The sequence below is a fragment of the Cryptomeria japonica genome, chromosome 8 (genome assembly GCF_030272615.1).
Source record: "Cryptomeria japonica chromosome 8, Sugi_1.0, whole genome shotgun sequence".
NCBI lineage: Eukaryota > Viridiplantae > Streptophyta > Pinopsida > Cupressales > Cupressaceae > Cryptomeria > Cryptomeria japonica.
This window is the reverse complement of record NC_081412.1, coordinates 130,155,102-130,181,187: the sequence shown is the minus strand read 5'-3', so window position 1 is coordinate 130,181,187 and position 26,086 is coordinate 130,155,102. Positions and strand designations below refer to the sequence as shown.

Sequence of the window (26,086 nt, the reverse complement as noted above, 5' to 3'; positions counted from 1 at the left end):
CCCCATAAAAGTAAAACATGTTATCTTTGTTTGCTAGGCGAAGTATGTAGCAATTTGGGTTGTTCCATAGCCTCCAATCTTTACGTTTATGATAAATGATTTTACTGGGAATTCAGTCATATCCTCGAGATAAATTATAGAGTTTGGAATGCTTTTTATGTTCTTCATCACAAAAAGTTGCATGTGCCTTTGCAAATGATTTCAACCAAAAAAAACAGCTATCATGATATGGCTCTTTATATTCAACTTTAATGGTTTTATCTTGAAACGGCCTAATTACAATTCCCAAATCTGATTCTCTGCATACATCTTTGCACAAGAATCGGTAACTTTTGAACAAATCATCAATGTGAATTTATCGTGCATGAAAATCAAGCTGAACCAAAAAAACTGCAAATCTCTTTCTTAAGCTAATATTATCTAACCAATTTGAAGTCCAAACACTAATCAAATTGTATATACACTCTTTCAATATAAATTTCACATAAAGAAAATTTGATAAAAAGCTTGCCAAGAGTGAGGTCAAAATCCATTTTTTAGCCAAAGTGAAGTCCCATACTGACCATTTTCAAAAGATGCATATTCAACCTTCTTCCAAAAAGCACATATGTATCTCAGATAAGCAGGATTCTCACCTAGTGAGGAAGTCCTTAATTTTGTTTTACAAAACACAAGAATGGATAGCTGCTTTATAAATTATCCTTGCACATCATTTCCTACAAAATTAGTAACTTCTTATCTGCTACTTCTGCTTTAATAAGCTATAAATGTTGACTTGGTAATCGCCAGCATAAATCTGAAAAAAAAAATGGAAACTGCCTATATTAATACAACATTAAACGAGCAACTGAAATCTACCAAATAAATAGACCGATAGAAGAATTGACTTCTCAAAGTAAGCAGGATCATAATATTGTCCCCACTTGTGAACTTTTATTTATGGAATCTGAGCACACTTCTTGCCAGAAAAATACCTAGACGAGTAAAAAGTGGTCCAAGTTCTCGAAAAAATGAGTAATATGCAGGTTAATTGGAAATGGCTATAATTGAAACCTTAGTGGAACTTGAGAGGATAATTTCCTGGCATACTTGAGAGGATAGTTTCCTCGCATACAAGGTCTCCAGTACGTAATCAATTTCACTAATTTGTAAAGCCCAACAATTGATTCAACCCCACTGTTGACTGCATACACAGCGCAGGCAACAATGGTGTAATAAGTCAAAGGAAAGGCTCGACTCCCTGGAATCTGTATTTTTGACTTCTACAAGAAATAACAGTGAATCAATATTTAGATAATGCGATCAGAGTTTACCGTAGACTCTACAGTGTCCCACCCTCATCATAGTAAGCTCTGCCTAGTGCTAAGATCTAGAGAAAACAATATTTGGTCTCTATAATCAGCCTAGCACAAGATCAGGAAAGAAACAAGTTTGTACATTTTATGGACAAGATTCTCTTTGACCTGCCCCCCTTAAATTTGAAACCATGGCAAAAGTCTGAATGAAATATACACAGGTTAGCAATGAAAAAAAGAGCAAACACTAGAAAGTCATATATTTCTCAGCCACCATAAAGAACTTCTAGTATAAGAAACTAATCAATGTAGAAAGCCTAAATCAAATACATACAGATTAGAAATGAAAGAAAAGAACAAACAATAGAAAATCGTATATTGCTCAGCCAGTCCAAAGAACTACTAGCTATAATAACTAATCAGTGGGAAATCATGCAAGTCAACAGCTATCTGTGTAAGAGTCGTGCTAAATGAAGATCAACAAAACAAATAAAATGACTGTCAGATCTCTCTCCCCTTGAAATACTGAGCTCCCAACCAAATGAAATTAACATAGAGAGCATTAGAGGTAAACATCAGGAAATTCCAAACCTCACCACGTAAAGGTAAACAGCTAATGGTTACCATCTGCCAGAGCTCTCAATTTAATTTATTGAGAAAACTCATAAGCTATCAACAGTTCTCCTACCTCCCTTGTGAGAGAAAACAACAGATGTTCAAGGCACACAAGCAAGACAAAGATCACGATTGCCATTTCAAAGGAAGCACAAACTCTTGCATTTTTCACTTCCAGACATAATCTTGAGGTTCGAGAAAAATCAGAATCACTTTCCATGTAAAAGATTCACCTCTTTCATTTATTTCAAAAGCGAAATCCCTTTCCACTAGAGGCTTGTTAACATTACCCCAATTTGACATTGGCAATTATAGAGATGTGTTGAGTCTGCATAATCATAGGGAATAAGACGCGCTGAATCAAATTTGTGCCATCTCTGCAGGAAGAAGCCCCCACTTACCATTCTAACAGAGACTTACAGGCATAACTTCAGCTCTTAATTGGACTTTGAAAATGTGGAAACAGGTGATGCAATGAAATAGATTATGGAAATAAATGATTATTAGACCACCCTTCATGAACATAAAATATTGTACCAAACTTGTAATTAGAAATCACGGAGAGCAATGCGCAGCTTCGTTAGCATTCACTGCTTCATTGGACCTGCGCCTTTGATATGGTAGACTTCAGTCCAGAAACAATGTGTTAATAAACTGACCTGTATCTTATCCCTTTTCTCCTTTGACAGGGGGAAGGAAGTCAATAATAGATGGCACTAGGGCACAGGGTGAACAGAGAAGTCCCACACCTTGTATCCTTCTTCACAGATGTAGTTTCCACCTTTGTTCCTTTCACATACACTTGCCAACGAAATCCTCATTCTGCAGTTCACAGGGCAGGAACTAAAATTTTCTCTGATACCAAATTAAGAATAATGAAGAGCAGTGAGCAGTTTATTCTTTATTAAAAGGTTGTTATATATAATAATATATGAGAGGATGTCAACCACCTATGTTAACAATAATAATATTTATTATTAACTCTTATTCTTCTTAATGATGTTATATAGTTATTGTACTTTAGCACATAGAACCATATCATTTGCAATGTCTTCCATTGCTGCCACACAAAAATGCTTCTCTTCCACTCCTAACCCTAACCCATCCACCTGCGCCAATGATGTTGACAGTCTGCAAGTTATTTTTCATCACATTCTCTGAAGGTTATTGTCATTGAGATAAATCCAGGGGGTTGAGCAGCAGATGTGAACTGAGTTTTAACTGCTCTATGGATGTTGACATGGCAGCAAATTCTTCTTTCAGGATATTTAATCGTTCCAAAACTTCCTCTGATGTTTAACCCTAATCTGACTTCACCTAAATCCTTTAGTGCTGGGAATTTACTTTGAAGTTTGAGGTATGGGAGATTGAAAGGGCATTGACAAAAATTCTGATCATTCTGCCCAGGAATCATAGTGGGATGTTTCTAAAGGTTGAAAATCTCAAATCTGGAAATCTCCAGCAAGAAAGGACTTGTCATCATGTGACTTTGAATCTTCCAAAAGTATGAGGAAAAGGCACATTAAGGAATTTTATTTTGTGTATAATAAAATTCTTTAATTAGATTCAAATGAATCTAGCATTGAATGCCATATTTTTGGGGGTTTTGGGTCCCTTACCCAAGTAACTATAGGCAAAAACTATATACCCTTGTCTCTATCATAAAGACATTCTAGAAAAAATTTAATAAACCAATGCTCCATGCCAAGAACAATGAAAATGTTAAACAAAAAAGCTTTTTAGCCTTTCAAGATGCACATAGATATGAAGGTTTCACTCTAAAAATGAATAGTGAATAGTATAACAATAACAATTATAAGGAATAGTCAATAAGTATTGCCCAAAACACAGAGCCTGACAAAAACAAAGACCTCAAGGATTATATTATGATAATGCAAGGACACTCACAATGGTATCAAATTAATTGACTGCAATCTTTGATAACAATGTTGACATGTAAAGTAATAATGTCTTGAGAGGGAAACAATTCCCTAGTAGGTTTAAAAAAAAAAATTTAAATCAAAGGCAAAGACCGTGGTTCAGGCAGGAAGCTCCTTGGCATATGCTGCATGCTAGACCATTTGCATCCCAATGGCAAGGGAAGCTGACTCCTGCTGTGAGATTGTGCATGGACCCTGTAGTCTCAGATTTTAATGGGATTCTGTCTTTTGAAAGAGGTGAATCCTCGGGTAAAGGCAAGGAAAAGACCCAAGTGCAGTATAATGATGATCCCTTTCAAAATCCACTTAACTCTGGGTGCAATGGTTTCTTCCCGAAAAATGGCTGGTGTGGATAGCAGATCATCAGAAATGCTATTGGATGCCCTATAAGTGATCAAAAATGAGGAGATATTCCTCTCAATGGCAGAGAATGGATTTTGTGAAGACAAAAAATGACTTACCAGGGAAAAGGTTTTGGACTGGGTAAAGCAGGAATAGAAGGTAGAGGAAAAAAAAAATTTGCTTTACCCAAATGTCACTTTTAAATTCTTCTTCCATCACAGGAGCTTCAAAAAGAAATCTTGGAGAAACTCATATGATCATACCATCACTAAGTAATCCAGGCTAATCCCTACAAGGTATGATTCTCTAGTGTCCCTGTTTTCTCCTCGTATGAAAATATATGGGTACATTTCTACAGTCTCCCGCTGGATTACTGGACTGAGAAATGTTTGAGGATATTCACATAGAAGGCATCTAAAGAAGTAATGGAGATTGATCGAGGAACTTTAAACAAGTCACAAATGGTCTTTGTGAGAGTACTGATTAATAGGGATATGGATCCTCCACTACCTAAAAGTATATGCTTAAAGGCAGGGGGGAGATCTTTCATGCAAGAACTAAACTACAAAAGAATTATTTTTTGGTGCTACAAATGCCAAAAGATTGGACATTAGCCAAATTGTGTTTCTCAAGCTGTCACTATGCTGCTATGAACACAATTCAAGGACAATGGAGAGTGAAAAGTGCTTCATAGTTGAGGAAAATCTTTATGCAGGATCACAACCATGATTAGTTTTTTTCAGTAAATCTGAACCACCCTACTTGGCAATCCTGAAAAAAGCAACATCTCAGGAAAACCTCTAGGTCAAATCTGGCTCCTACCCACAATCCAACACTCAATAGGAGAGAATGGAATCAAACCTTGCAGAATGTGAAGGAGGTAAGTAAGAATGAGGATGAAATCATAAGAGAAGAAGAGGGAGACTATCCAGCTAGCCGGTGGTTAAATGGCTTCTTTCTTGAGTGAGATTGTGGGTATCTTGGGGAAGCAGTTTGAAAAAGTAGTTTCTTCACAATTTGCAAAAAAGAAAAAGAAGATAAGATCAGAGCTAGAAGTTCTTGAGGAAGTGAACAATGAAGAAATAAGGGTCGGATCTCAGGCCACCATATATGAATATTTATCCAATTCACAATGGAGGATAAGGGTCCAATTCACAATGGAGGATAAGGGGTAATCCTCCAAAGAGACAAAGGTCCTCTCTTGGAATGTTGTCAGCCATTCAGAAAATTAAGTCTGGACAGAAATCCTGTAATGTACATCTACAAGAAACTAAATGTTCTGGGGCAGGTTTTGAAAGCACGCTGGAACAAATGACAATGTTTGTCTGTAGATTCTATGGAAGCATCGGGAGGTCAAAGAATTCTTTGGAATCCTTGCACAGTGTTAGTCAATCTTCTAGACCATGGTTCCTGCTGGATGCAATGTTTTGTTTCATTGCTTTCAAGGGAGGATTGTTGGTTTCTTCTTCAACATTTATGATCTGAACTCTCCTATCTGGAAGAAGATGTATGGGCTGAAGTAAAAACACCGATTACTTCCACTATCAGATCAACCTTATTTCTTGGGAGGTAAATTTCATGCTATTTTATTTCCATTACAAGATCTGCTTCTGACTTCTTCAAAGAGTTTGTTAAAGACTGTTTATGATATTTATTCTGAAAAGATCTTTATGATATTTATTCTGAAAAGATCTTTATGATATTTATTCTGAAAAGGGTGTGTTCACGTGGAATAAAAGGAGGGAAGGTTCATGCAGTATAGCAAAGTGCCTTGATAGAGTCTTCTGAATGATTCCTTAAGCAATGGATTTCTGCTTACATGATACTGCCGATGGCTGATTCCAATCACTTCTATATTTGGCACAAGGTTTCTGTGGATCAACACCCTATAGTAAGTCCCTTCAATTTTTAATTCATATGGCTTCAGCATCTAAACTTTTTCACCACTATTTCTGATAAGTGGAATGATCACATGATTGAAAACTCCTCTCCTATGTATCGCATATCCCAAAAAACTAAAATAGACTAAAAAGAAGCTAAAAGCCAAGAGTTAAAGAGGGTTTTTGGGAACATTTCTATCAAGAAAGCTAAAATCAGTACAGCCTTGGAAGTTGAAAGAACTTTGTATATAATTCCAAAGGGCGGCCTAACAGATGATTCGCTGGAAAAAGGATAAACTCTTATGAGCTCTCAAGAGGATATGGTACTAAAGAAAGAAATATATTGGCAACAATACTTTCATGACCATTGGCTACAAACGGGTGATAGAAACACTAAATGTTTCCATGCTATCACCCATGCTAGAAGGACAGCCACAAGAATATCAGCCATTTCCAATAGTCAGGGAAAGGATCTTTCTTCTCCAGAAGATATCAGTTGGAAGTTGTGAATATTTCTCTAAACCTTTGTCTGAGAAAGCTGTTGATACAGGTTATTCGTCTACTGTTTTAGAATGCATTCCTAAACTCATCTTGGAGTCGGACAATAAAGCACCCATGGCCCTGTTCTTGCAGAGGGATATTCAAGAGGCTATTGCTATGAAAGAGGACATTGCACCTGGATCAGATAGACTCCATGCCAGTTTCTTTCAATCCGGGATATTGTGGGTAAGAATGTTACTGCAGCTTTGAACAAGTCAATAATTAAATGTAATGTTCCCTTTTTCGGAAACCCTAGAATTTGCCCACAAAGATAACTAACAATGCTAATTTCTGTTCTGTATAATAATTATGGGTCTGATCTGCTATGTGCCTGATCTCGGTTTGCTCTTATTGCTTAATACTGTCTTCTTTGATCGGTATTGATGTTCTCTTCAATTGTTTGCTGAAGATGTTTTCTAATTTTTTCTTGACCTGAACAATCTATTGCCTCAAAAAATAAGGCCCTCCTTTGCATGTTACCATGATATTTAGTGGACGATTTCTAGCATCTATCCAACCATCCTTCTATGGACCATACTATTTTCATTGGTATGGTTTGTTGCTCTAATCGAACTTTTTCTTTATCAATTAGAGTAGCGTAAAGCTTTTCATACCCAAGTGGTTTATATGCTATTAATCCATTATTGATAGCTTGGACCATCTCCCTACAGAAAGGTGAGTGAGTAATCTAAATGGTATTCCATTTGCATAAAAAAGTGTGTGATCGCTACATCTATCACATCTCAACCTTGCACATCAAATAACTTTCCAATGGGGTTTGAACTACCAATGTGCGTCTTTTGCAAGAATATTGTCACATGAACATTTAGAAGACACATCCAGGTCTTGAAAAAATGATTGCTCACAATAATCAGATAATCTATTCAACAATATACAAGCGTATATATAGAGATTACAAGACGATGTTCTAAATTAAGAACAAGTCGTTTAAGTGAAAAGTAAAAAGCTTAAAAAAGCTTAAAATATTAAATTAAGCTTAAAAAGCTAAATAATATAAAGCTAACTATGCGTCTTTAATAAAGAAGCAATAGTTTCACTTAACACACTAAAAAAACTAAATAAGTCAACTAAAAAGCTAAATAGCTAAATAAGTCAACAACTAAGATGACCATTATAGAAGATATTAATATTATTTTAACAGGCTAACTCTCTGTTTTGACTCTAAGTTGTAGTAATTGCCCCTATTGTTGAAGTGTGAGAGCTAAAATGAGACACTTTCCCCTCGACCTTTTCTTGATCCCTACGTGTGTCATCATCCTAACTCATTTGGAGAATGATTGACACCTTTTATAGGTATGTGAAGGAAATGAGCCCTCACCCTCATGTAAGTACCCTGCATTGATATTTGACAAAGCTTACATGTGATGGTGGTTATTCCACTCAAACCCTTTGGCCTTGCAACACAATCACAATACTTCCACAATGGGTACAAAACTTGTCTTGGCCCACCTAACATATCTCGATCTATAATAGAAAGATAAACAAGAAAATAGAAATTGATTTGACTTTTGAGCAAAAGTAAAACCTTGTTTCATAAAAACAATGACGAATGAAGTTATGAACAAAAAGACTGACTATTATACACCTTTTGAGGATAAAAATCCACCATGAAAGCATGCAAAAAGGAGTCTAGGAACTTGTAAATTGATGTTTTAGCACTATAACCATTGTCCAATACAAATAATTCCCCCACTAAAAACCTAAAAAGATTGTATGTTATAGTACACTATCTATAAGCACGTAAAGCTTATTGCAATACACGTTAAGGTGGGGATAAGTTTGGCAAGCTCCACAAGAACGCCAAAAGGATTATTCTAGCTCTACTTCACCATTTAATCGTAGAATGTATAATCTTAAAAGCACCAAACACAAATGAGAACCACCTCACCATTCTCTTTATAATATACAACTATCTAGGTGTATGTGTATCAAATTTATTAAGGCACAACTTCAAAGAGTTATGAAAAATAGTTATATCACCTGCACATTCTTCTAGAACCATGGTCAAAGGTAGAAGGCTAACAAATCGCCATTGTTGAAGGTGAGAGCATGGTTGTTGACATCAATATGCAAACATCTACAAGATGACAATCAACAATTCACAACACTCTAGAATGGTGTCGTATATGATTTGTCAAGGACAAATGAAAGAGTGTGGTTCATATTATTTGCAAGGGCTATCATATTAGCAAGAGGATGACATAGATAGCCAAGTTTTCCAACATTGGCCAATCACTTTTGAATGAAAGCTTTAAAACTAGATAAAAGACGAGCTCAGTGGCAGCAACAAACACCATTTGAGGCCATGATTTTTCTTTATTTAAATATTGTTGGAGTAATTAGGACAAGTATCTAATTATTTAAATTAGGTCATTTAATTACTTTATTCACTTAAGCTAGACTTAGGTGTTTTTTCCTTTTATTAAATTAGGCTAATAATAGCTTAAGTTGTCTCATTCACTATGATTGTGACACTTGGCACTAGTGTTGTGACCTTTTTACACATTGCCCCATTGCAAAAGGGGGACCCCCTTTTTCACCTTCCAACGACATAGGTCTCATAGATTAAGGTGGCTAGCAGTTTGAGTTAAGCTCCAAATAGGATGTTTTGCCTTGGGAAATAATCAAGATCTCTTTTGCAAGCAAGAAAGGTCTTAGGGTTTTGAGATGGTGAGAATTAGGGTTTTAGAGTGGCATGGGTTAAATTGAGAGACTGGTCACCAAAGTTGCTTTCAATAATAGACAAATGATGAAGCATGAAAACATTGGGCACATTAAAGTCTTGAGGCGAAAATTTGGCTAAGGCAAGATCTGGATAAAGGTGTGGCCTTGCCATGGGTTTGCTCAATATGAAGTAATTGTACAAATGGAAGGTGGAATTGCACCTAGGTTAGAGGTGGTTTGAGGCAAAGATGCATCAAATTGACTATCTCAATGAACAAACCTTCTATAGCAAAGATGAGATGCAAGTTCATATCGTGCAAATGAACCTTCACGTGTCACCTATCTTGTGCAAATGAAGAGAGAAGATCCGCCCAATTTGTGCAAATGGACCATCAAATGCCACCAGACCAAGCTTGATCCAGGCAAGAAATCATTGTGCAAATGAAAGGGCAAATGCTGCCCAACTTGTGCAAATGGAAGCATAAAAGCCAATCTAGCAAGGAGAGATTTTGATTCAAACAAGGATAAGGAAGTGCACTCATCAAGTTTGCCTTGTGCAAATGAAAGGTCAGATGTTGCCTCAGACAAAGCGATCTAGTGCAAATGAGGCCCTAGATGCCGAATCGGTTGTACAAATGAAGCAATAAATGCCAACCAAGTAAGATGCCTTGTGCGAATGAAAGATCAGATACCACCTAAGACAAAATGATCTAGTGCAAACAAAGGTCAATTTACCACCTAGATTGTGCAAATGAAGGGTTCAATACCAAATTCATTGTACAAACAAAGAGATAAATACCGCCCAAGACAAAGCATGATACTGCAAATGAAGGATTCAATACCGAAATTAGTGTATAAATGAAGGATTCTAAGCCGAAATAATTGTGCAAACGAAGCACCAAATGCCGCTAGCTTTGTACAAATCAAGCACTAAATGCCGACCTCTCCAATACCTTTTCAAGGAACAATGATTATGTCGGCCACCATGAGGAGGATAGAGAGCTTAGCAAGGAGATTTAAAAAAGAAATATTTTATTTTATCAAAAGCAAGTCAGCCTAAAATGAAGGTGAAGAGACACAACCTTCACATCAGCGCCTACAAGAGGGTGCTTTGTTTACCTCATTTCAAACATCATTCAATAACAATCAGTGAATTTTGATCCAGACGTCCAGCAGAGCAGGGCGAATTTTACAAAGGGCAGCGATTTTGCAACAATTTTTTATCATTTCATTGATCAAAATATACTTTAAAGAAGGGCGACTCTGATTAAGAGGGGTTTTGAACTCAACTTGGAAGGATTTTCAGTCCATTTTTTAGGATAATCTGGACAGAATTGTGTGAAGATTCACATACCATCAGACCTGTAGCAGCATTAAAACAAGCAGTAATCAAGATCAGATTACTGCCACTTGTTAAAACTTCACTTACAAATCATATCCCAAGGCAAGATCGCTTTATTGTCAATCTCAAGAAACCCTAGGTCTGAGATTTTGTTATAAGAGCTTAAAATCTGAGTTATTTATATCACTTTCAGGTCTGATTTACTTGTCCAAGTGCTGTAACTTCTGATTTTTCAAAGACAAGTTTAAATTTTTCATCTTCACCAAGATATGTGGAGTGGTTGATGGGGTTGTTCTTGTTAGAGATGTCATGTCATAAAAGTTGTTAAAACTTTTCTTCTCATATTTCTGCCAGCAACCTCATTTGCATTTCAGTTAAGACTTAAACATCAAAAGTTGAAAGCTTGGTTTTGACATCAGTCAATCACTAAAACCCAAAGCTATATCCATTTCGTGACAAAAGTTATCTTTCTTGCAGGTAGATGTCTGGAGCAAAGACTGGAGGAAATAAAAGGCAAGTCCAGATGAAGGATGAATACAGGGGTGTTCTCTTTGAATCCAAGCTCTCCTCCAAATGGAAGAAGGTTGGTAAAACCAACCTTGGTCACATTGATGTCAAAGGCTTCCGGGATCGAGTGTTCGGGAAAGGCAAATACAACACCTCCAAGATAGCAAGGAAACTCACAAGGAACGGTATTTCTCACATTGTTGGCTTTCCACCAGCGATCCAATGCAGTGAGCTGATCATTAAATGTGCTAGGCACGACAACCCCAAGCGGAGGTAAATCATAGCACCCGATGGCAAGGTGTTGGCTCACCTCTCCGAGATATCAGTGGCTGAGGTATTCAATCTACCTACATACGATACTATGGTTTACATGAGCAAGGAGGACGCCTTAGCCTTATGAAAGCAAACCTGAGATGTGTGCTGAGATCCTCAATAAGGATTGGATCAAGGAGCCTAGACACCATTACAAGAGATTACCCAAGAAGCTCCTCAAATCAGATTTCAAGGATGGGTTTGCTGAGTTGGTAATGATGTTGAACCAAGTCATGGGATTGCCTCAAGCTTCATCATACAAACATTGGATGTGGTACTACATCGAAGAGGTTGCTAGGGTGCTAACATCATCAATTGGGCAAGGTTAGTAAGTGATAATTTGCATGAACAATTGAGGAATGTGGAGCAAACAAAAACCTTCTATATGAGTTCATACATGGTGAACATCTTAGCTAGATTTGGTAAATACAAAGGATTGAATTGTAGAGCACCAGTTGGGCCAGCTAAAGGGCAAATGTTAGCATATGATGCATATCAACAATTACATTTGAGTAGTATTGCTCACTATAAAAGAGTGAATGATGCCTTCACGATGTACATTGTAAGATTGTTACAAGGAGGCACTTGTATCAGATTATCTAAAGAGGCTATGAATTTGATCAAGAAGTATGGTTCGTGGTATACTCAATTCCCAAAATTCACCTATTTGAGAATACAAGGATGCTCCTCATATGCCTATCGTCTTCCTAGATATCCTACGGATAAAATGGTATTGTTAGAAGTATCAAGACAACTGCTGGAGTATGACCCAATTGAAAGGAAAAAGAAGAAAGCAAAAACCACCTTCCCCATCATGATTGGGAAATCACTTGAAACATGTTCCACCATATTAGCGGCACAAGGATCAGAAGAAGAATTGCAATATTACAATCTCAAGACGCATACATCAAGGAGTAATTTCAATCCCTACCACAACATTGGGACAGTGAACAAGGAAAGATTTCATCATTTCATGCATATTGAAGATCATTGGGCTAATGCAACTGATGACTATGAGATAAGAAAAAAGGCATATTCAAGGCTATCTCTTAAATTGATTAGACAAACAAAAGTGTTGCGAGTGTCGGATCAACTGGAAAGGGATGAAAGAGTTGTATTGCCACATTTTGATAAAGAGAAGGGTAGACCTCTTCCTTCATTAGATTGGTCTGGCCCTGAGGTTACTTAACTTGATGTAATCAATCAATCAGTGATAGAAAACACCAAAAAGTGGATACTTCATCAAGCTGACAAGTTAAGGGAGAAGCGCATCACTTTGACCTATGATCAGATGGAGAATGAAGAATCATCATCTTCCAAATATGAAAATTCAGAAAAATCCAAGGATGAAAGCATGGAGAATGAAGCAAACACACAAGAGGAAGGGAATCATAGTATAGAGAAGGATATTCCTAAAAGTTCACAAACTCAAGGAAAGGAATACATGATGACCCAGACCAGAAATAGAAACATAAATCAGCAAGCACTCAATCCACTACTAGCACCCCTTCCATGAGAGAAGTGATTCTCTTCGTAGATATGAATGTAGCTTCAAAAGAAAGGCATACATCACAAGAAGAGGAAGGAGTAACTCAAAATTTGCAAGATAGAAGAAGCATCAAAGAGTCCAATGAAACTAATCAGCAAAATGATGGGGAAGTCAATTCACCACCCCGCAATGAAGAGCCTCCCCATGATCAGCAAGCTAATACAGTTGGAGAGGTGCAAGGCATGAACATTGACGATCAAAACCAAGAACCTCGTGAAGATCCATTCATAGCCCTGAAGGAAATCAGCAGCAATCTGAATTAGAGGAAGATGATGATCAAATCAGCCAAGTGCCCAAATGGTTGAGAGAGAATGAAGAAGAAGACTGTAACAGTGATTGATGAGGTAAAAGATTTGGATACTTTGCTTGCAAGGGTAAAACAGAATAAAGAGAAGAAGAAACCTAAAAAGTATTCTAGGATTGTGAATGATGGTTCTGGATCTCAGGTGGTGCAAGTGGCTATTCCCAAGGTTGACAAACCAAGAGATTAGATTACAGTGGAAGACTCTGACATAAGGGAAGTTGATATTGGTCTTTATCACTCAAGTGCAAGCAGTTGAAGAGTTGAGAGGTTCAGTCTCTAATATGGAAGAACAATTAAGGATAGAGACTGAAAAGAGGAAACGATTGAAGGAGGAGAACAAGTAATTGTTAGATTATATACAACGCTTGCCATTTCACAAGGAGGATGAGACATCCGTCCCATCTCAAATACTTTCAAAAGAAGCAATTGAAGGGGTAGAAGAAACAAGGGTGATAGCACAAACTACCAAACCATGGATTGAGGAGGCCTTCAAACAGGCAAGCATATTCACTCAGGAATTCATGCAAACATATGACAGGGTCACAACATTCCTATGCCAAATTCAAAACATCATGGAGTTATGGGAAGAGTTTCAAAGCATTCAAGACAAGACCATACCGCATTTGCAAGTATTGAAAGAAGTTCCCAAGCAAATGCTAATAGATGGAGGAGTCATGGAAGCAAAGGCAATATATGATTTTAATCAATGGTATTGTGTTTTGATGACAAGGAAAGAGACTCTTGAGAAGGCAAAAGATGATTGCATTAGGATAGAGGAAATACTCAAAGGAATTCAAGAACAGTTCATTGTGTCAACCAAGGAGATTTTTGTACAAGACATGCTTGATGAAGAAGGTTTTAGTGTTGATGACTTGCACAGCAAAGTGAAATCTATTTTCTTCCCGGCTACAGGCTTCTCAGCTGATCTCGAGTGGCGTGTGTTCATTCATGGTCTTCATGGAAGGATTTCAAAAACAGGAGGTAGAATGGCAAAAGGTCTTTGCCACTTGTTCTGATACATTGGAGCTCATCAAGTTCAAGTTTGACAACATGCCTAGCTTGTCTATGGAGGAACTCAACGCAGTTATGTCCAAGTTCATTGCATTTGTCATCAAGGAGAGAGACAAAGGAAATGATCTTCTAGAAGAAAATTTGTTACAAATGTAGTTGGCATGAATTTTGCCATTTGTTCACTTTTCATAGAATTTTGTGCCAAAAGATGTTCATTTCCTATTGGCTGATTTTAGAAACTAGTTGGTTGGCTACAACTAACCCTAATTAAGGTTTAGTTGTCTCAATCTAAGCCATCCATTTTAAGGCAATCTTGGCCCTCTATTTTTCATTTGGAGCTCTATATAAGTTGTCATTTCTCATTTGTAACTAATGAGACAGACTTGAAGAATTGTTGCTATTTTGCTGCTAGATTAATATAAAGACATTGAAGTGTGGTGATCTTATATTCTATCCTTGGAGCATTTGCATGGTTATTCATCTTCTCAATTCAAAACTTTGAATTTGCTTTAAGTATCTTAGTTGAATGATAAGAGCGTTGTGCATGATTTATGGTGAAACTCTTATATTCATACTACTTGTGCTTCGTTGATTGTTAAGTGCTTTGTGTGGTCAACTGAATCTTCATATAAACATAACTTCAATTACTATTCAATCGTTGATATGCATTCAAGTGATGGTGTCTATGTTTGTTGACAGTAATTTGAAAATCATTTAATTCCCTTTGGAGATTGAACTAGCCTTTGTGAAGTTGTTCTTTGTATGTTGAAGCAAAGACTAGTTGAGTTTCATCAGAATTGTCCTTCGTCCTTGCATTCTTAGGTTTATTTTAGTATCCCTCAAACCTTTCAACCTTTTGCAATTTTTTTATCAATCATCCATTAGTAATAGTAAGCAAGAGAGCAGCATTGCATATTATTCAAAAAACCAAAAATATTCCTTGAAATCAAGAAGTTTATCTCCTAAAGAACATATATGTAAGACCCCTTGGAGGAGCAGCAAATACATCAACCAATTGAGCTATCTACATGTCAAGACCTGACTATAGAAACCTTGGAGTCATCTTGGTTGATCATATAATTCAGCATCCAGGAAGATTTTGATCAAGAGAAGATAGAATACCTTTGGTATTTAATTCTATGTTAGAGGTGTCTACAAAACACGTCAACAACTAGCTAATTTAATCTAGCTTTAGGGTTTGCATCTAGGGTTTCATTCATCCTTTCATTTATAAAATATCGTTTGTGCAATCAATACAGAATTCTCAGGTTGTTGAGCATATTATTCTTGCTTTATCTCCATATTGTGGCAGGTGGTGTGCTTGCAGATGATTCTTGGCTTGTGAGGTTAAATCATCAACTTCTACAAATATGTTATTGTTTTCCCTGAGCAGTCCTATGGGCTTACCTAGGGCATTCCCAAGTGACACAACTCATCCAATGCATGCCTCAAGTGGACCATCAAGGAACCCATACCTAGACCTAGATCCATTTGTGCTTGATACAAGAGCCTCTAAGGACAAACCCAATAACTTGGTCGAAGAAGTAATTACCCATGAATTGAAAGGTATATGTCAAGTGGGAAAACAAAGAACTTGAAGCTATAATGGAGATGCATACATAAGAACTCATAATAGAGTTGCTACCACAAATTATACAATCCTATGAAATTAAACTATACTAAGCTTGTTTGGCAAGCTTTAGAGGCATCAAAGTTATGATGTTTTCCATGCATGTGAACCTTAATCATGCCATAACAATACCTGATTATTCAATATTCTAGAAAACAAAGTCCCGCTACTGCCAATGAACCCAAAATAACATGGACCCACAACACTTGTTGATTTCAACACACACAATTGGGAACGAAACAAAAAAGAGTGCACGAACAATTCACCCTACTACAACATTAAGGCAAATATTGGTCTCCAACTGAGATATGGTCCAGTAGTTGAGAGGGGTCATCATCGAGAAGAAGACTCAAGTTCAAACTCAAATGGTCTTATAGTCCTATGTGTGTCCACCACAATACTTGGAGATGCAAGAGTGCATGGACCAAAATATACTAGAGCCTTTCAATCACTATGGTGTATTTAGTAATATGGCCAACAAAGATTTAGACCTCAAATTGGACTCCAACCAAGTCATAATCCTCCAATATAATCAAAGGGTATTTTCCAACAAAGCAAACCATAGGCAGCATTTAACAATAGACTAAGGCAACTAAGAATTGGTTTAAGTCTATGTTACGTCACAGTACTAGTTCAAATTTGAGTTCATAGGCTTGGCCCAAGAAAAATTGGGGAGTTGGGTTCATTTTGAAATTGAACATAACAAAACATTAAAAAAATCAGAAATGTATACATACTTGCAAAAGTAATTAAAATCAAAATATCACATAACATCATATAAATAACAAAACTACCTAAAAATTAAAAAATACTACAATGCCAATTAGTGAAACTCAAATGTCATGATATGTAGTAAAATTAAAAAATAATAATGGGAAGTGTCAACAATCAAGAATCAATGTCATATGGGTTTTCAAAAATATTGTCATTGCCATCTATATGGAAATGGAAATGGATCCTTTCATAGTCCACAATACCAAGCGGTCTGTTTATAGGTCTATAGATGGCTTATAGCAATATGGGACTACTCCATATTCCTTGTGGAAGGCATCTAACTGTGCTACAAACGAAGCTTACATAACTTACCCCTACGGGATTTGAACTTGTGACCTATATTAGATTATGTAGGTACTAGTATATTAGAAGAACAACAAACAATGACCCTGGGACTATCACTAGCACAAGCACTCTCATGCTCACTCTTTGTCTTGTCTTCAACATCAAGTGCAACATGGTGGGATGTGGAAGTATCCAAATTAGTATGCACTTGAAATGAAGGGAAATAGATCTCTAGACTAATCATTGCAATCTAAAGATCTCAAATCTTTTCATAACATTGAAACACCAATAGGTCTAACTACTATCCTCAAAGGAGAGCTAAGCATTGAGATTCTGTTCTAGGCTAGCAATGGCAAAATGGTTAAATTTACAACATGCAACTAATACAATATGAAAGACAGAAACAGCAAGATAGATCTAAGATGAAGATACAGAAAGGAACCTCGCACTGAAATCTAAAGCTGACTATCCAAGACAAAAGCGCTAGGCACCCTAGTTTGAAGGTGACAGAAGCTTCAAAAGACAACCAAAAATTGAATCAAGAGGCTCTGAACATCCATCTCCTAAAAACCTGGGTCACTGTAGCAAGACAAGGGCGCTTGGCGTTCCCACCTCCGCAATAGTGATAATGATGGAAACAGAGCTTATCTCTGTAGAGACGAAGGCTAAGTAAATGATAAATGTTGAAATGACAAGATTACCTTAGGTATGAAACCCTTTCAAGGAATTCCACATAAAGGTGGTGATGCAATGCTCTTTGGGAAGTCCTGCAAGTGTTAGTACAATAACATGATAATTATAAATGAGAGACATGAATCCATACTGAGTGTGTAATGTGCTTGAAGTTTGTTGCTCTATAGATTGGTAATCCATTCCTTGTATAATTGCTCTATATTAGATAGTAATGAGCTTGCTTTTTTAGACCTTATAAAGGATAGAAGATGTTCTTTATATAGGGATCACAAGGTTATTTCAAGTATAGGCCAACAAATAATGATCAAATGCAAAGATCAAGACCGGATCACAAAAGGTAAAATCTGACACTCGCAATACTCAAAATTTGGGCCCCTTTTGGAGGGACTAGGGCATTGGGTGCCTGGATACACCCAAAAAGGGGCCTCTAAAAGAGAGACATGTATCAAGGCCCTTAATATAGGACCTAGTCTCGAATTTTACATTTGACAACAATTAAGTTGTAGGCTTATCAATAAAGCTTGGAGAGTAAATGGTCTTAAAATGAACTAAGGGAAACCACACTAAAGTAGGTGCAAAATAGAGCATGAAATTGTTAGGATACGAGAGAGCTCTAGCTTGAAATCCCATTTCCTTGTGTCCCCTTGCTTGTAGCCACTTTGTTCATGAAAAGTGAGCTGGAATGCACATACACTAGGTCCTCTACCTTTTTTGAGTGCAATCAACTGCATTTTACTAATTGGATAAAGGTGTATATGCTCCAATTCCTCTCATATGTAAATGAACTAGCAACCTATTAAAACAAGATTAGAGAGTTGAGAGTTATAAATTTAAAAATTTAAATTATAAATGAAACTTAAAGATAAAAGTTTTTTTTGTAAAACTTACTTGCAATAAAATTTTGATCGGAGGAGATTGTACATGTGTAATGATTGGCCATGGAAGTACCACTAACTATGAGCATCGATCTTTTGTCACAAAGACCATCAATACTAAAGTCATTGGAGCTTATCAAATCCATGAATTCAATCTTAATTGCATCCCACATGTCAAGATCAATGAAAAGTCTACAAAGTATTTCCTTGTACCCTTGACTAACTTCAACATCTCTATATCACGCAATCCATGTCAACATAGAAAGCATCTCAACACTATAATATTTGGGACTCAATGCAAAAGCAAGATGTAACAAGGTGGTCATTTTATTCCATCTCTCTTCAATAATTTGAGTAATTGTTTGAAGAAAATTTCTTCAAGATCCTGCTCTTTCTCATTTATGATGGTCTTCATCTTCTCCTTCACTCGATGCCATCATATATTCATGTATCTTTCCCAAAGGAAGAGGACTAGCCATGTCATTGTAATGAATCATATTCAATAGGGAATCGATGAAACTAAGGAGATATGAAATATGATCCCACCAAATGTCATTTAAGATCATCCACTTAATATTTGTTGCCCTTGTAGTGCTAAATTGCATCCATATGGACCAATTTTAATGATGACCATAGAAAGTGCCTCCTTTTACCTTCACAAGTCATCTCAAAACAATTGTGTTGGAAGCAAAATGATTCTAAGCAACTAACTTGACAATCAAAATTAAAAAATAAAAATCCTTAAAGAAAAAGCATAAATCTTTTAGTTAAAAAAAGTTTATCTTCAACAACTCCAATTTCAAGAATGTTCTAAATATGCCTTGTGACATAAAAGTGGTTGGCTATGAACATTTGGATCTCTTCAACCTCAATATTCACTTGTTTAATCCAATCAATTTTGGTGCCAATTTTTGGTAGCATGAGGAATATAAAGATGTGTGACTAATGCTCCTCAACCAATAAACCAGCTACTCTACAATTTTTGGCATTGTCAATTATGGTTTGAACAACATTTCAAAACCCCACTTTCTTAATGGCTATCATAATAATGTTAGCATTAAATGCACCATCCTTCACCTCCCCCTCACAATCCACTACTTTCAAAAGTATTGCCCCTTTAGAGGAAATTGCAATTACATTGATCAATCCCTAATTTCTTGTATCCTTCTATCAATCAAAAATGATGGACACCCCTATCTCGACCCATGAATCTCTTATGGGCTTCAATGAATCCTATACAAACTTCACCTTATTTGGAGTCTCATTAATTGTTTTCGTTATTTGTTGTCACTATCATCAGTGAATAATATTGAAAAACACTCCACTTGCATAGAGACATCTCATAATGTGTTGATCAGCAATCTCTCAAGACTCATGAAATGTCATTTCCAGCATTCCCTTTGATCTCTTATGTGTAAAGGCCCTAAGTTGTTCTTCACGTGGCCAAAAATAGGTGGCTCTCTACAAGTTGAAGATTAGAAAGCAATGGAGGAGGTTTCATTCCTTGTCACACTTTAACAAAGAATGATTTAATTTGCAGCTTGTTGCTTGATCTACTTTTCCCTACCCATTAATATACATAATGACTTGCTCTTGTAGAATGGGTACATTGTATTTTCCTAGGCAAGTTTTGATGCCTAGTCAAGGATGTGGCACAAATGAGCTTTCACCCAACTATATGAAGTTGAATATTTGATACCACACCCATTGCTAATCCAAGTTTAACCCCCACCACCTGGAAGCTATTGTAACATATCAAAGTAATTCCAAAGGGGGAGAATTTGGGTATATTTTGAAGCAAAATCAGCCCATAGAGCTAGAACTAGTTGTCATTGCAATCCCCATGGCAACAAGTTCAATAAACAACACATTCAAAACAAACGGAAACCAAAATATATATACACAACTTAACTCATTTGAAAAGATAGCAAAAACGGAAATGTAGAAAATAAAAACCAAAATCTTGAAAAAAATCTACCTTTTTTGCAAAAATCTTCCTCTACAATCTCCTTAGCAACAAATGCGCTCTTGCACATGCATAGGAATATCAAAACAACCACCTTGAATCCTTCTCCGATTAGTCTTTAACTCTATTTGTGCAATAGCAAGCAACAATGAAAGTTTAGCATGGATAAATATTATTTTTGTTTTACATTCACAATAAGGGAAATCAATTTGTTTTTGTCTTTAAAATGTCTTGGAATCCACATTTTAGGGTTGGGAGGTGTTTTTAGGCAATATGGTCAAAGTCAAATGCCAAAATAGAAGGGGAAAAAATTAAAAGCAACAGATTTTGTCACAACGAGACTGGTTGGGCATCAAATTTGGCTGGGTTCACCCAAAATCATCTTGAACGAACCCTCAAGGCATTTACAGTACCCTATACAGAGCCCCCTGCATATTCAACCCAGATCCATATCCAAGCCAAGAAGGGGTTAAACCAGTAACTCAGGTTTAAGTTGCTGACTTAAGAAATGTCTTTTGGGAAAAAAATGTAAATGCAGTATTTCATTACTCTCACTCTCGAATTTTAACTTTGGCTTCATAAGTGAGGAGGGTTTCATATAGTTTATATTGCAGAATTCTGAAGTCCAGTGAATGAATAACAGACATGGATACAGACAAGACAAATGCATGACAATCTATTCAACTATTATAAAAAGCAAACTCTGAACTGAAAATGATCATCTTCACCACTGGCATTGAATTTCTTTTAATAGGTAAACAATGAGAAGGATCCATTGAAGCAATCCTCACTCCGTCTTATGTGCCACCAACACAGGAAGTACAACTGCTGAATTTAAGACCTATATCATTGATATGAACAGTCCCTCACCTTTAGACCATAGTCTGACAGAATAGATTGAATTAATTAGGAAGCACATCCCTTATAAAAGCAATTTCCAACCCATAAGATGGCTTGAAAAATCAACAAGGAGAATCATATATAAACTATGTTCGACAGCATTTATATGTATGGAACTTCAATTTTTCACAAGTTTAACTGTACATGACAAAGATTCAATTTTAGACATTCAAATAATGTGTCAATTTTGAGATTCAATGCTCATTGGTTCAGATATAGTAGAAATAAAAAAGAGAAATATTTCGCATTTCCAGCAATAGACATTTTTTCTCCTTTCTCCAAAATTTTTGCTGGTTTCTTTTTTAATTCCAAAAAACATTAGGGAAGTTTAGATGTCCCCAGGACAAGCAAGGGATGTTCCAGACCTCCTTCAAACGTAAGACCTCCAAAAAGAACATTTTGAGGACATATCCCTAACAATCTCACAGCCAAGGGATGTCCCCTGCTGTCAGTGTGTCCCAGGGATGCCACAGGGTAATGGGAACACAGAATTTGGAGGGGAACGGGGGCATGTGTCCCGTGTAACATATAATAAAAGCATAAAAAATGGATAAGGATTCTAGAAAATAAAAGGTTTACATTATTTTGGTAGAGAAAGAAAATAATTTAGCTTTGAACCAAAAAAATTGCATGATAGCAAGATGATAGATTTCTACCTTTGTTATGATTTAGACTTTAGTATTGTTTACTTCTTAATCCAGGAACTTGGCTTTAGTGTTGTTTAATTTTTATTCCAGGAACTTAGATTTGTCACGTTGGTTAGGTTTGTATAATTTAAAACATCAGCATTTTTGGCACAGGTTGAAACTTGTAGGCGGACTACTCCCAAAAAATGGGAAAGAAGGTTGAAGAGAGATTTCTTGAGCAATATCCATGATCCTCAAACAAAAAAATTATTTACAAAGACTTAAAAGGGCATAAAACAAAACAAAAAAACTGTTATCTTGCTGAAAACCTTTGATGCCTTTCCTGAAGATCCTCAAGCAGAGCCTGTCTCAAACTCTCTCCAAAATAATGAAAAGACTTCTCACTCTCAAGTGGCCTGGCAACAGGCCCATTTTCCCTGGGATCCATCCACATGGGTGGCTCTGGTTCTCCAGCCTTCTGACACATATTGTGGAGCACACAACATGCAACAACGGTCTGAGGTGCATGACTCAAATCTACATTCAAATCCTGCAAAATTCTCCATCGGCCCTTGAGCAATCCTATAGCCTGTTCTACACTTGACATCCCCCTCATCAAGGCTGCATCGAACACATTCTGGACATGGGCACCAGATGCATTGAGTGAAAAGGGGGTTAACAAAAATGAAAGCAACGGGTAAGACCAGTCCCCAACTAGGTACGGCCTAATGTGATTGCCCCGAATTGTAATCACGGATTCCATCAGAACATTCCCTGAAATCAGTTTATTAAAAAGAGAACTCTCCCTGAAGTGGGTTGAATCATCAGTACCCCCAGGGGCCCTAACACAGACATCCCAGAATATTTTTCTATGATCCGAAACTGCCTGGAGCAGGATTGCATAGAAATTATGTCTGCATTTGTAGATAGATTCATTATTAGGCCTCTTATGGATTTTGATATGGCTGCCATCTATAGCGCCACACATGTTCGGTAGGCCTGTAAGATCCTTAAACCCCTGAATATTCTGGAGCATCCTCTGCCCATTTGGCATTCTGATCCATTTAGAATAGAGCTTGGTAGAAAGAATTCTTGTGACCATGTTTGTAATTTTGGCTACCATAAATGGATTGACCTTGTATTGGGAGGCCAAGGTTCTTGTGCCACATCCCTGCGAGAGCCTGCAGAGGACCATTGCAAGGGCAGAATGAAGAGGTATACGTATCGATTGAGGGTCAATGTGGTACCTGAGCTGATCGAGAAGGCGGGCAAATATTGGGTATGAGACGCCATACGTGCTCCTCCATTGAGTATCTCTGACTTGAGGGTCCATTGCCCACGCCTGCTCCTGAAACAGATTGTGGTACACAGATATGCTGGCGTTAGGAGGAGGTGAATGGTTTTCACAGTTACCCTTGTCGTCATCATTGTCTGGGTCTGTGGTGGCGGTATAGATTGCAGCGGCATGCGAGAGAGCAGTTGCCACCATGAAGAAAAAGAGAGGGGCATTGTCGTCAGTCATGGAGAAAGAGGAGGAGGATTGAATGTTGTTTTGCATTTGCATGAGGCTGGAAAGCATGAGAAGCAAGACAGGGTCCATCTTAAAATGTCGGTTAAAACTTGCTCCGAGTAAGCAGAGATTAGTTTTTAACACGATAGCCCAGAACCAGCAATCTTATATAGCCAATTAAACTAGAACATACCTTAAACTTCATTGCCAATTTGTTTGTTAATCTCCTAAAGACTGCCTTTCACTTGGCGTCAGACCTCCAAAATACTAAGGAGCAGTAATTCGCTGTCCCATTCTGAATGTGCATCTTGCAAGGGCAATGCATACTTACTGGGTTATCTTCCAGCACAAATTAGGTATATATGCGTGGGGTTGGGGTGTGTACCAAAACGGCATATCAGAACTAGTTTAAATTTGTCTTACTGTACGTTTCAAGTAGATTAAAAAAAAAAGTTATGACTTAGATTTATTTTTGTGTATTCTTATTATGTCTTTTTTATATTTTCAAATATTATAATCGATGATTATTAAGAAGTTGAAATTTTTGTAGTGTCGTGTGACGGGAAAGATTGATCATTCTTATGTAATCTTGATGGTGGTTTAATAACCAGATATATGTGCTAAGGTAATTAAATATCGGAATTCCCTTAAATGACTCAAAATTCCTCTCTTAGCACCTCCCCCCACATATTACCTCCATGTAGCTAAACCCCTTCCTTCTTAGCACCTTACTACATCAAGAAAAATAAATTGCATTTGGTTGCACATAAATAAGGTGTCAAGTCAAAACTATTAAATGGAATGGCGTACAAACCAAGTTTCATGGAATGAATCAATAACTTGTACATTTTAGAAATTTGAGTTATTTTATTTATTTTGAAGTTATTTATTCAAAGAGATATCTTATAGTAGCATAATAGAGCTTCATAACATGTTATTGTTAAAAAAAATAGTATTGAGAGCTAACATTTTTATTTTTTTTTATAAAACTATAAATTACCAATGTGTATGCTAAAATGATATACAAAGCTTTGTGTAATAGTAATGATATGATTGGTTATCTTTTTGATGAATAGGCAGCCATGCTTATTAAATTAATAAAGAGTTACACTATTCACAAAAAAAGGTAGGGGGATACAGGATCACCCCTCAGAGTTCAAACAAGCAAAGCCCAGAAAAGCCAAAAAACACGAGCAACGCTCGAAAACTAAGCATAATTAAACATAACAACTGTCGCTAAGCGGCTAAAGCAATTCTAGTGGGAGGTGGAGGTGGGTCTTTGTCATTTTTAGGACCCCATACATCAACGAGGTCCAAAGTATCATACGAGAGGGTCCAACCCTCATCAACAGCAGCAACCTTCTTAGTATTCTCGGCATAATGAATAGGAGAGATAGCTAGAGTCGAGTGTGGAAAAGCCTTGAACGAACTGGGCCACTCAGCAGCATCTCCAGTGGGCCACCCCACTACCTCCGCCAACAGAAGGAGAAGAGCCACCAATACCCCACCCATTGGGAGCTAGAGAAGGAGAGCATTGATGGTGGAGGTCACAACCACCAGACTAGCGGCGACCCTAAGACCTCAGGGTCTGAGAATGACAGGGTGAAGAACTACGCCCACGGCGCCGCCCACGTAGAGGCAATTGACCCCATGAGGGGGGGAGATCAGGAGGCACTCCGGCAACCATACAAGGGGCATTACCCCAATGATCAAGAAGCACTTGGAGGTAGGCCACCTCAAGGGCGACCTTGTTAGCTTGAACCTGAATCTGCAACATGACATTATTACATATACAAGCTTTAGCATAAAGTGAAACTTGAGTATCAATAGAGCTATGAGAAAATAAAATAACATTTCTTTTTTTCCATATAGCAAAGAGAATTTCCATCCTGAAAGCATGCCAAATCTGGGTGAAAGAATGAGGGAAGGGTCCCCGACCAAGGCCATATGCCAAGAAAAAAATTTCAACCTAAAAGGTTGGAAGAAATCATGAATCCATCTCCAGAAAGATTGAGCCCTTCGACAAAACCCAAAAAGGTGCATATAAGTCTCTGGGTGCCCACAAAAAGGGCAATGGGGATCCAAAAAACCCATGTGTCACAGGTGAGAGCCAAGAGGCAAGCCTTGGAAAAGAATACACCAAAAAAAGGGGCAAGCTTTGGCTCCACAATGGCAAACCAGACACTAAGAAATCTATGTTGCCAAGTGGTTGAAGCTGGCTACAAGTGTCATCTGAAATTTGGCACCATGGGAAGATGCAGAGAGAGCCATTTGTAACCTAGAGAGGGTTTGTAGCGAATGAACAAAGTTTGAGGGTACCCCAACCAATATTTCCACCAGGGCCTCACAGAGTGGATGCCCAACTTATGTATCATCTCAATGGGCAAAGTCAATAAGACAGTATCAAATGTTTGTCGATCTGGTTGAATGAGTTGGTATTGCACTCGAAGATGCTCCTAGGAGTGAATGCTCATGGAAGTTTTGGAAAAGAGATCTTTAGGAGTA

General features: G+C 37.3%; 1 protein-coding gene across 2 annotated transcripts; it reads right to left on the bottom strand.

The window, feature by feature from the left end:
- Window positions 1–514: 514 nt before the first annotated feature.
- On the bottom strand, window positions 515–23,978 carry LOC131041627 (protein ANTAGONIST OF LIKE HETEROCHROMATIN PROTEIN 1). Of its 2 annotated transcripts, XM_057974765.2 has the most exons (3): window positions 23,775–23,978; window positions 22,401–23,639; window positions 515–796 (listed from the first exon to the last, which is right to left on the bottom strand). In XM_057974765.2, the coding sequence occupies exons 2-3, from the start codon at window positions 23,633–23,635 to the stop codon at window positions 754–756; spliced, it is 1,278 nt and encodes a 425-aa protein (XP_057830748.2). In that variant the 5' UTR covers window positions 23,636–23,639; window positions 23,775–23,978; the 3' UTR covers window positions 515–753. The 2 variants fall into 2 exon arrangements, with proteins under 2 accessions (XP_057830748.2, XP_057830747.2); XM_057974764.2 differs by having other exon boundaries at window positions 516–796; window positions 22,401–23,978.
- Between the last annotated feature and the right edge of the window lie 2,108 nt (window positions 23,979–26,086).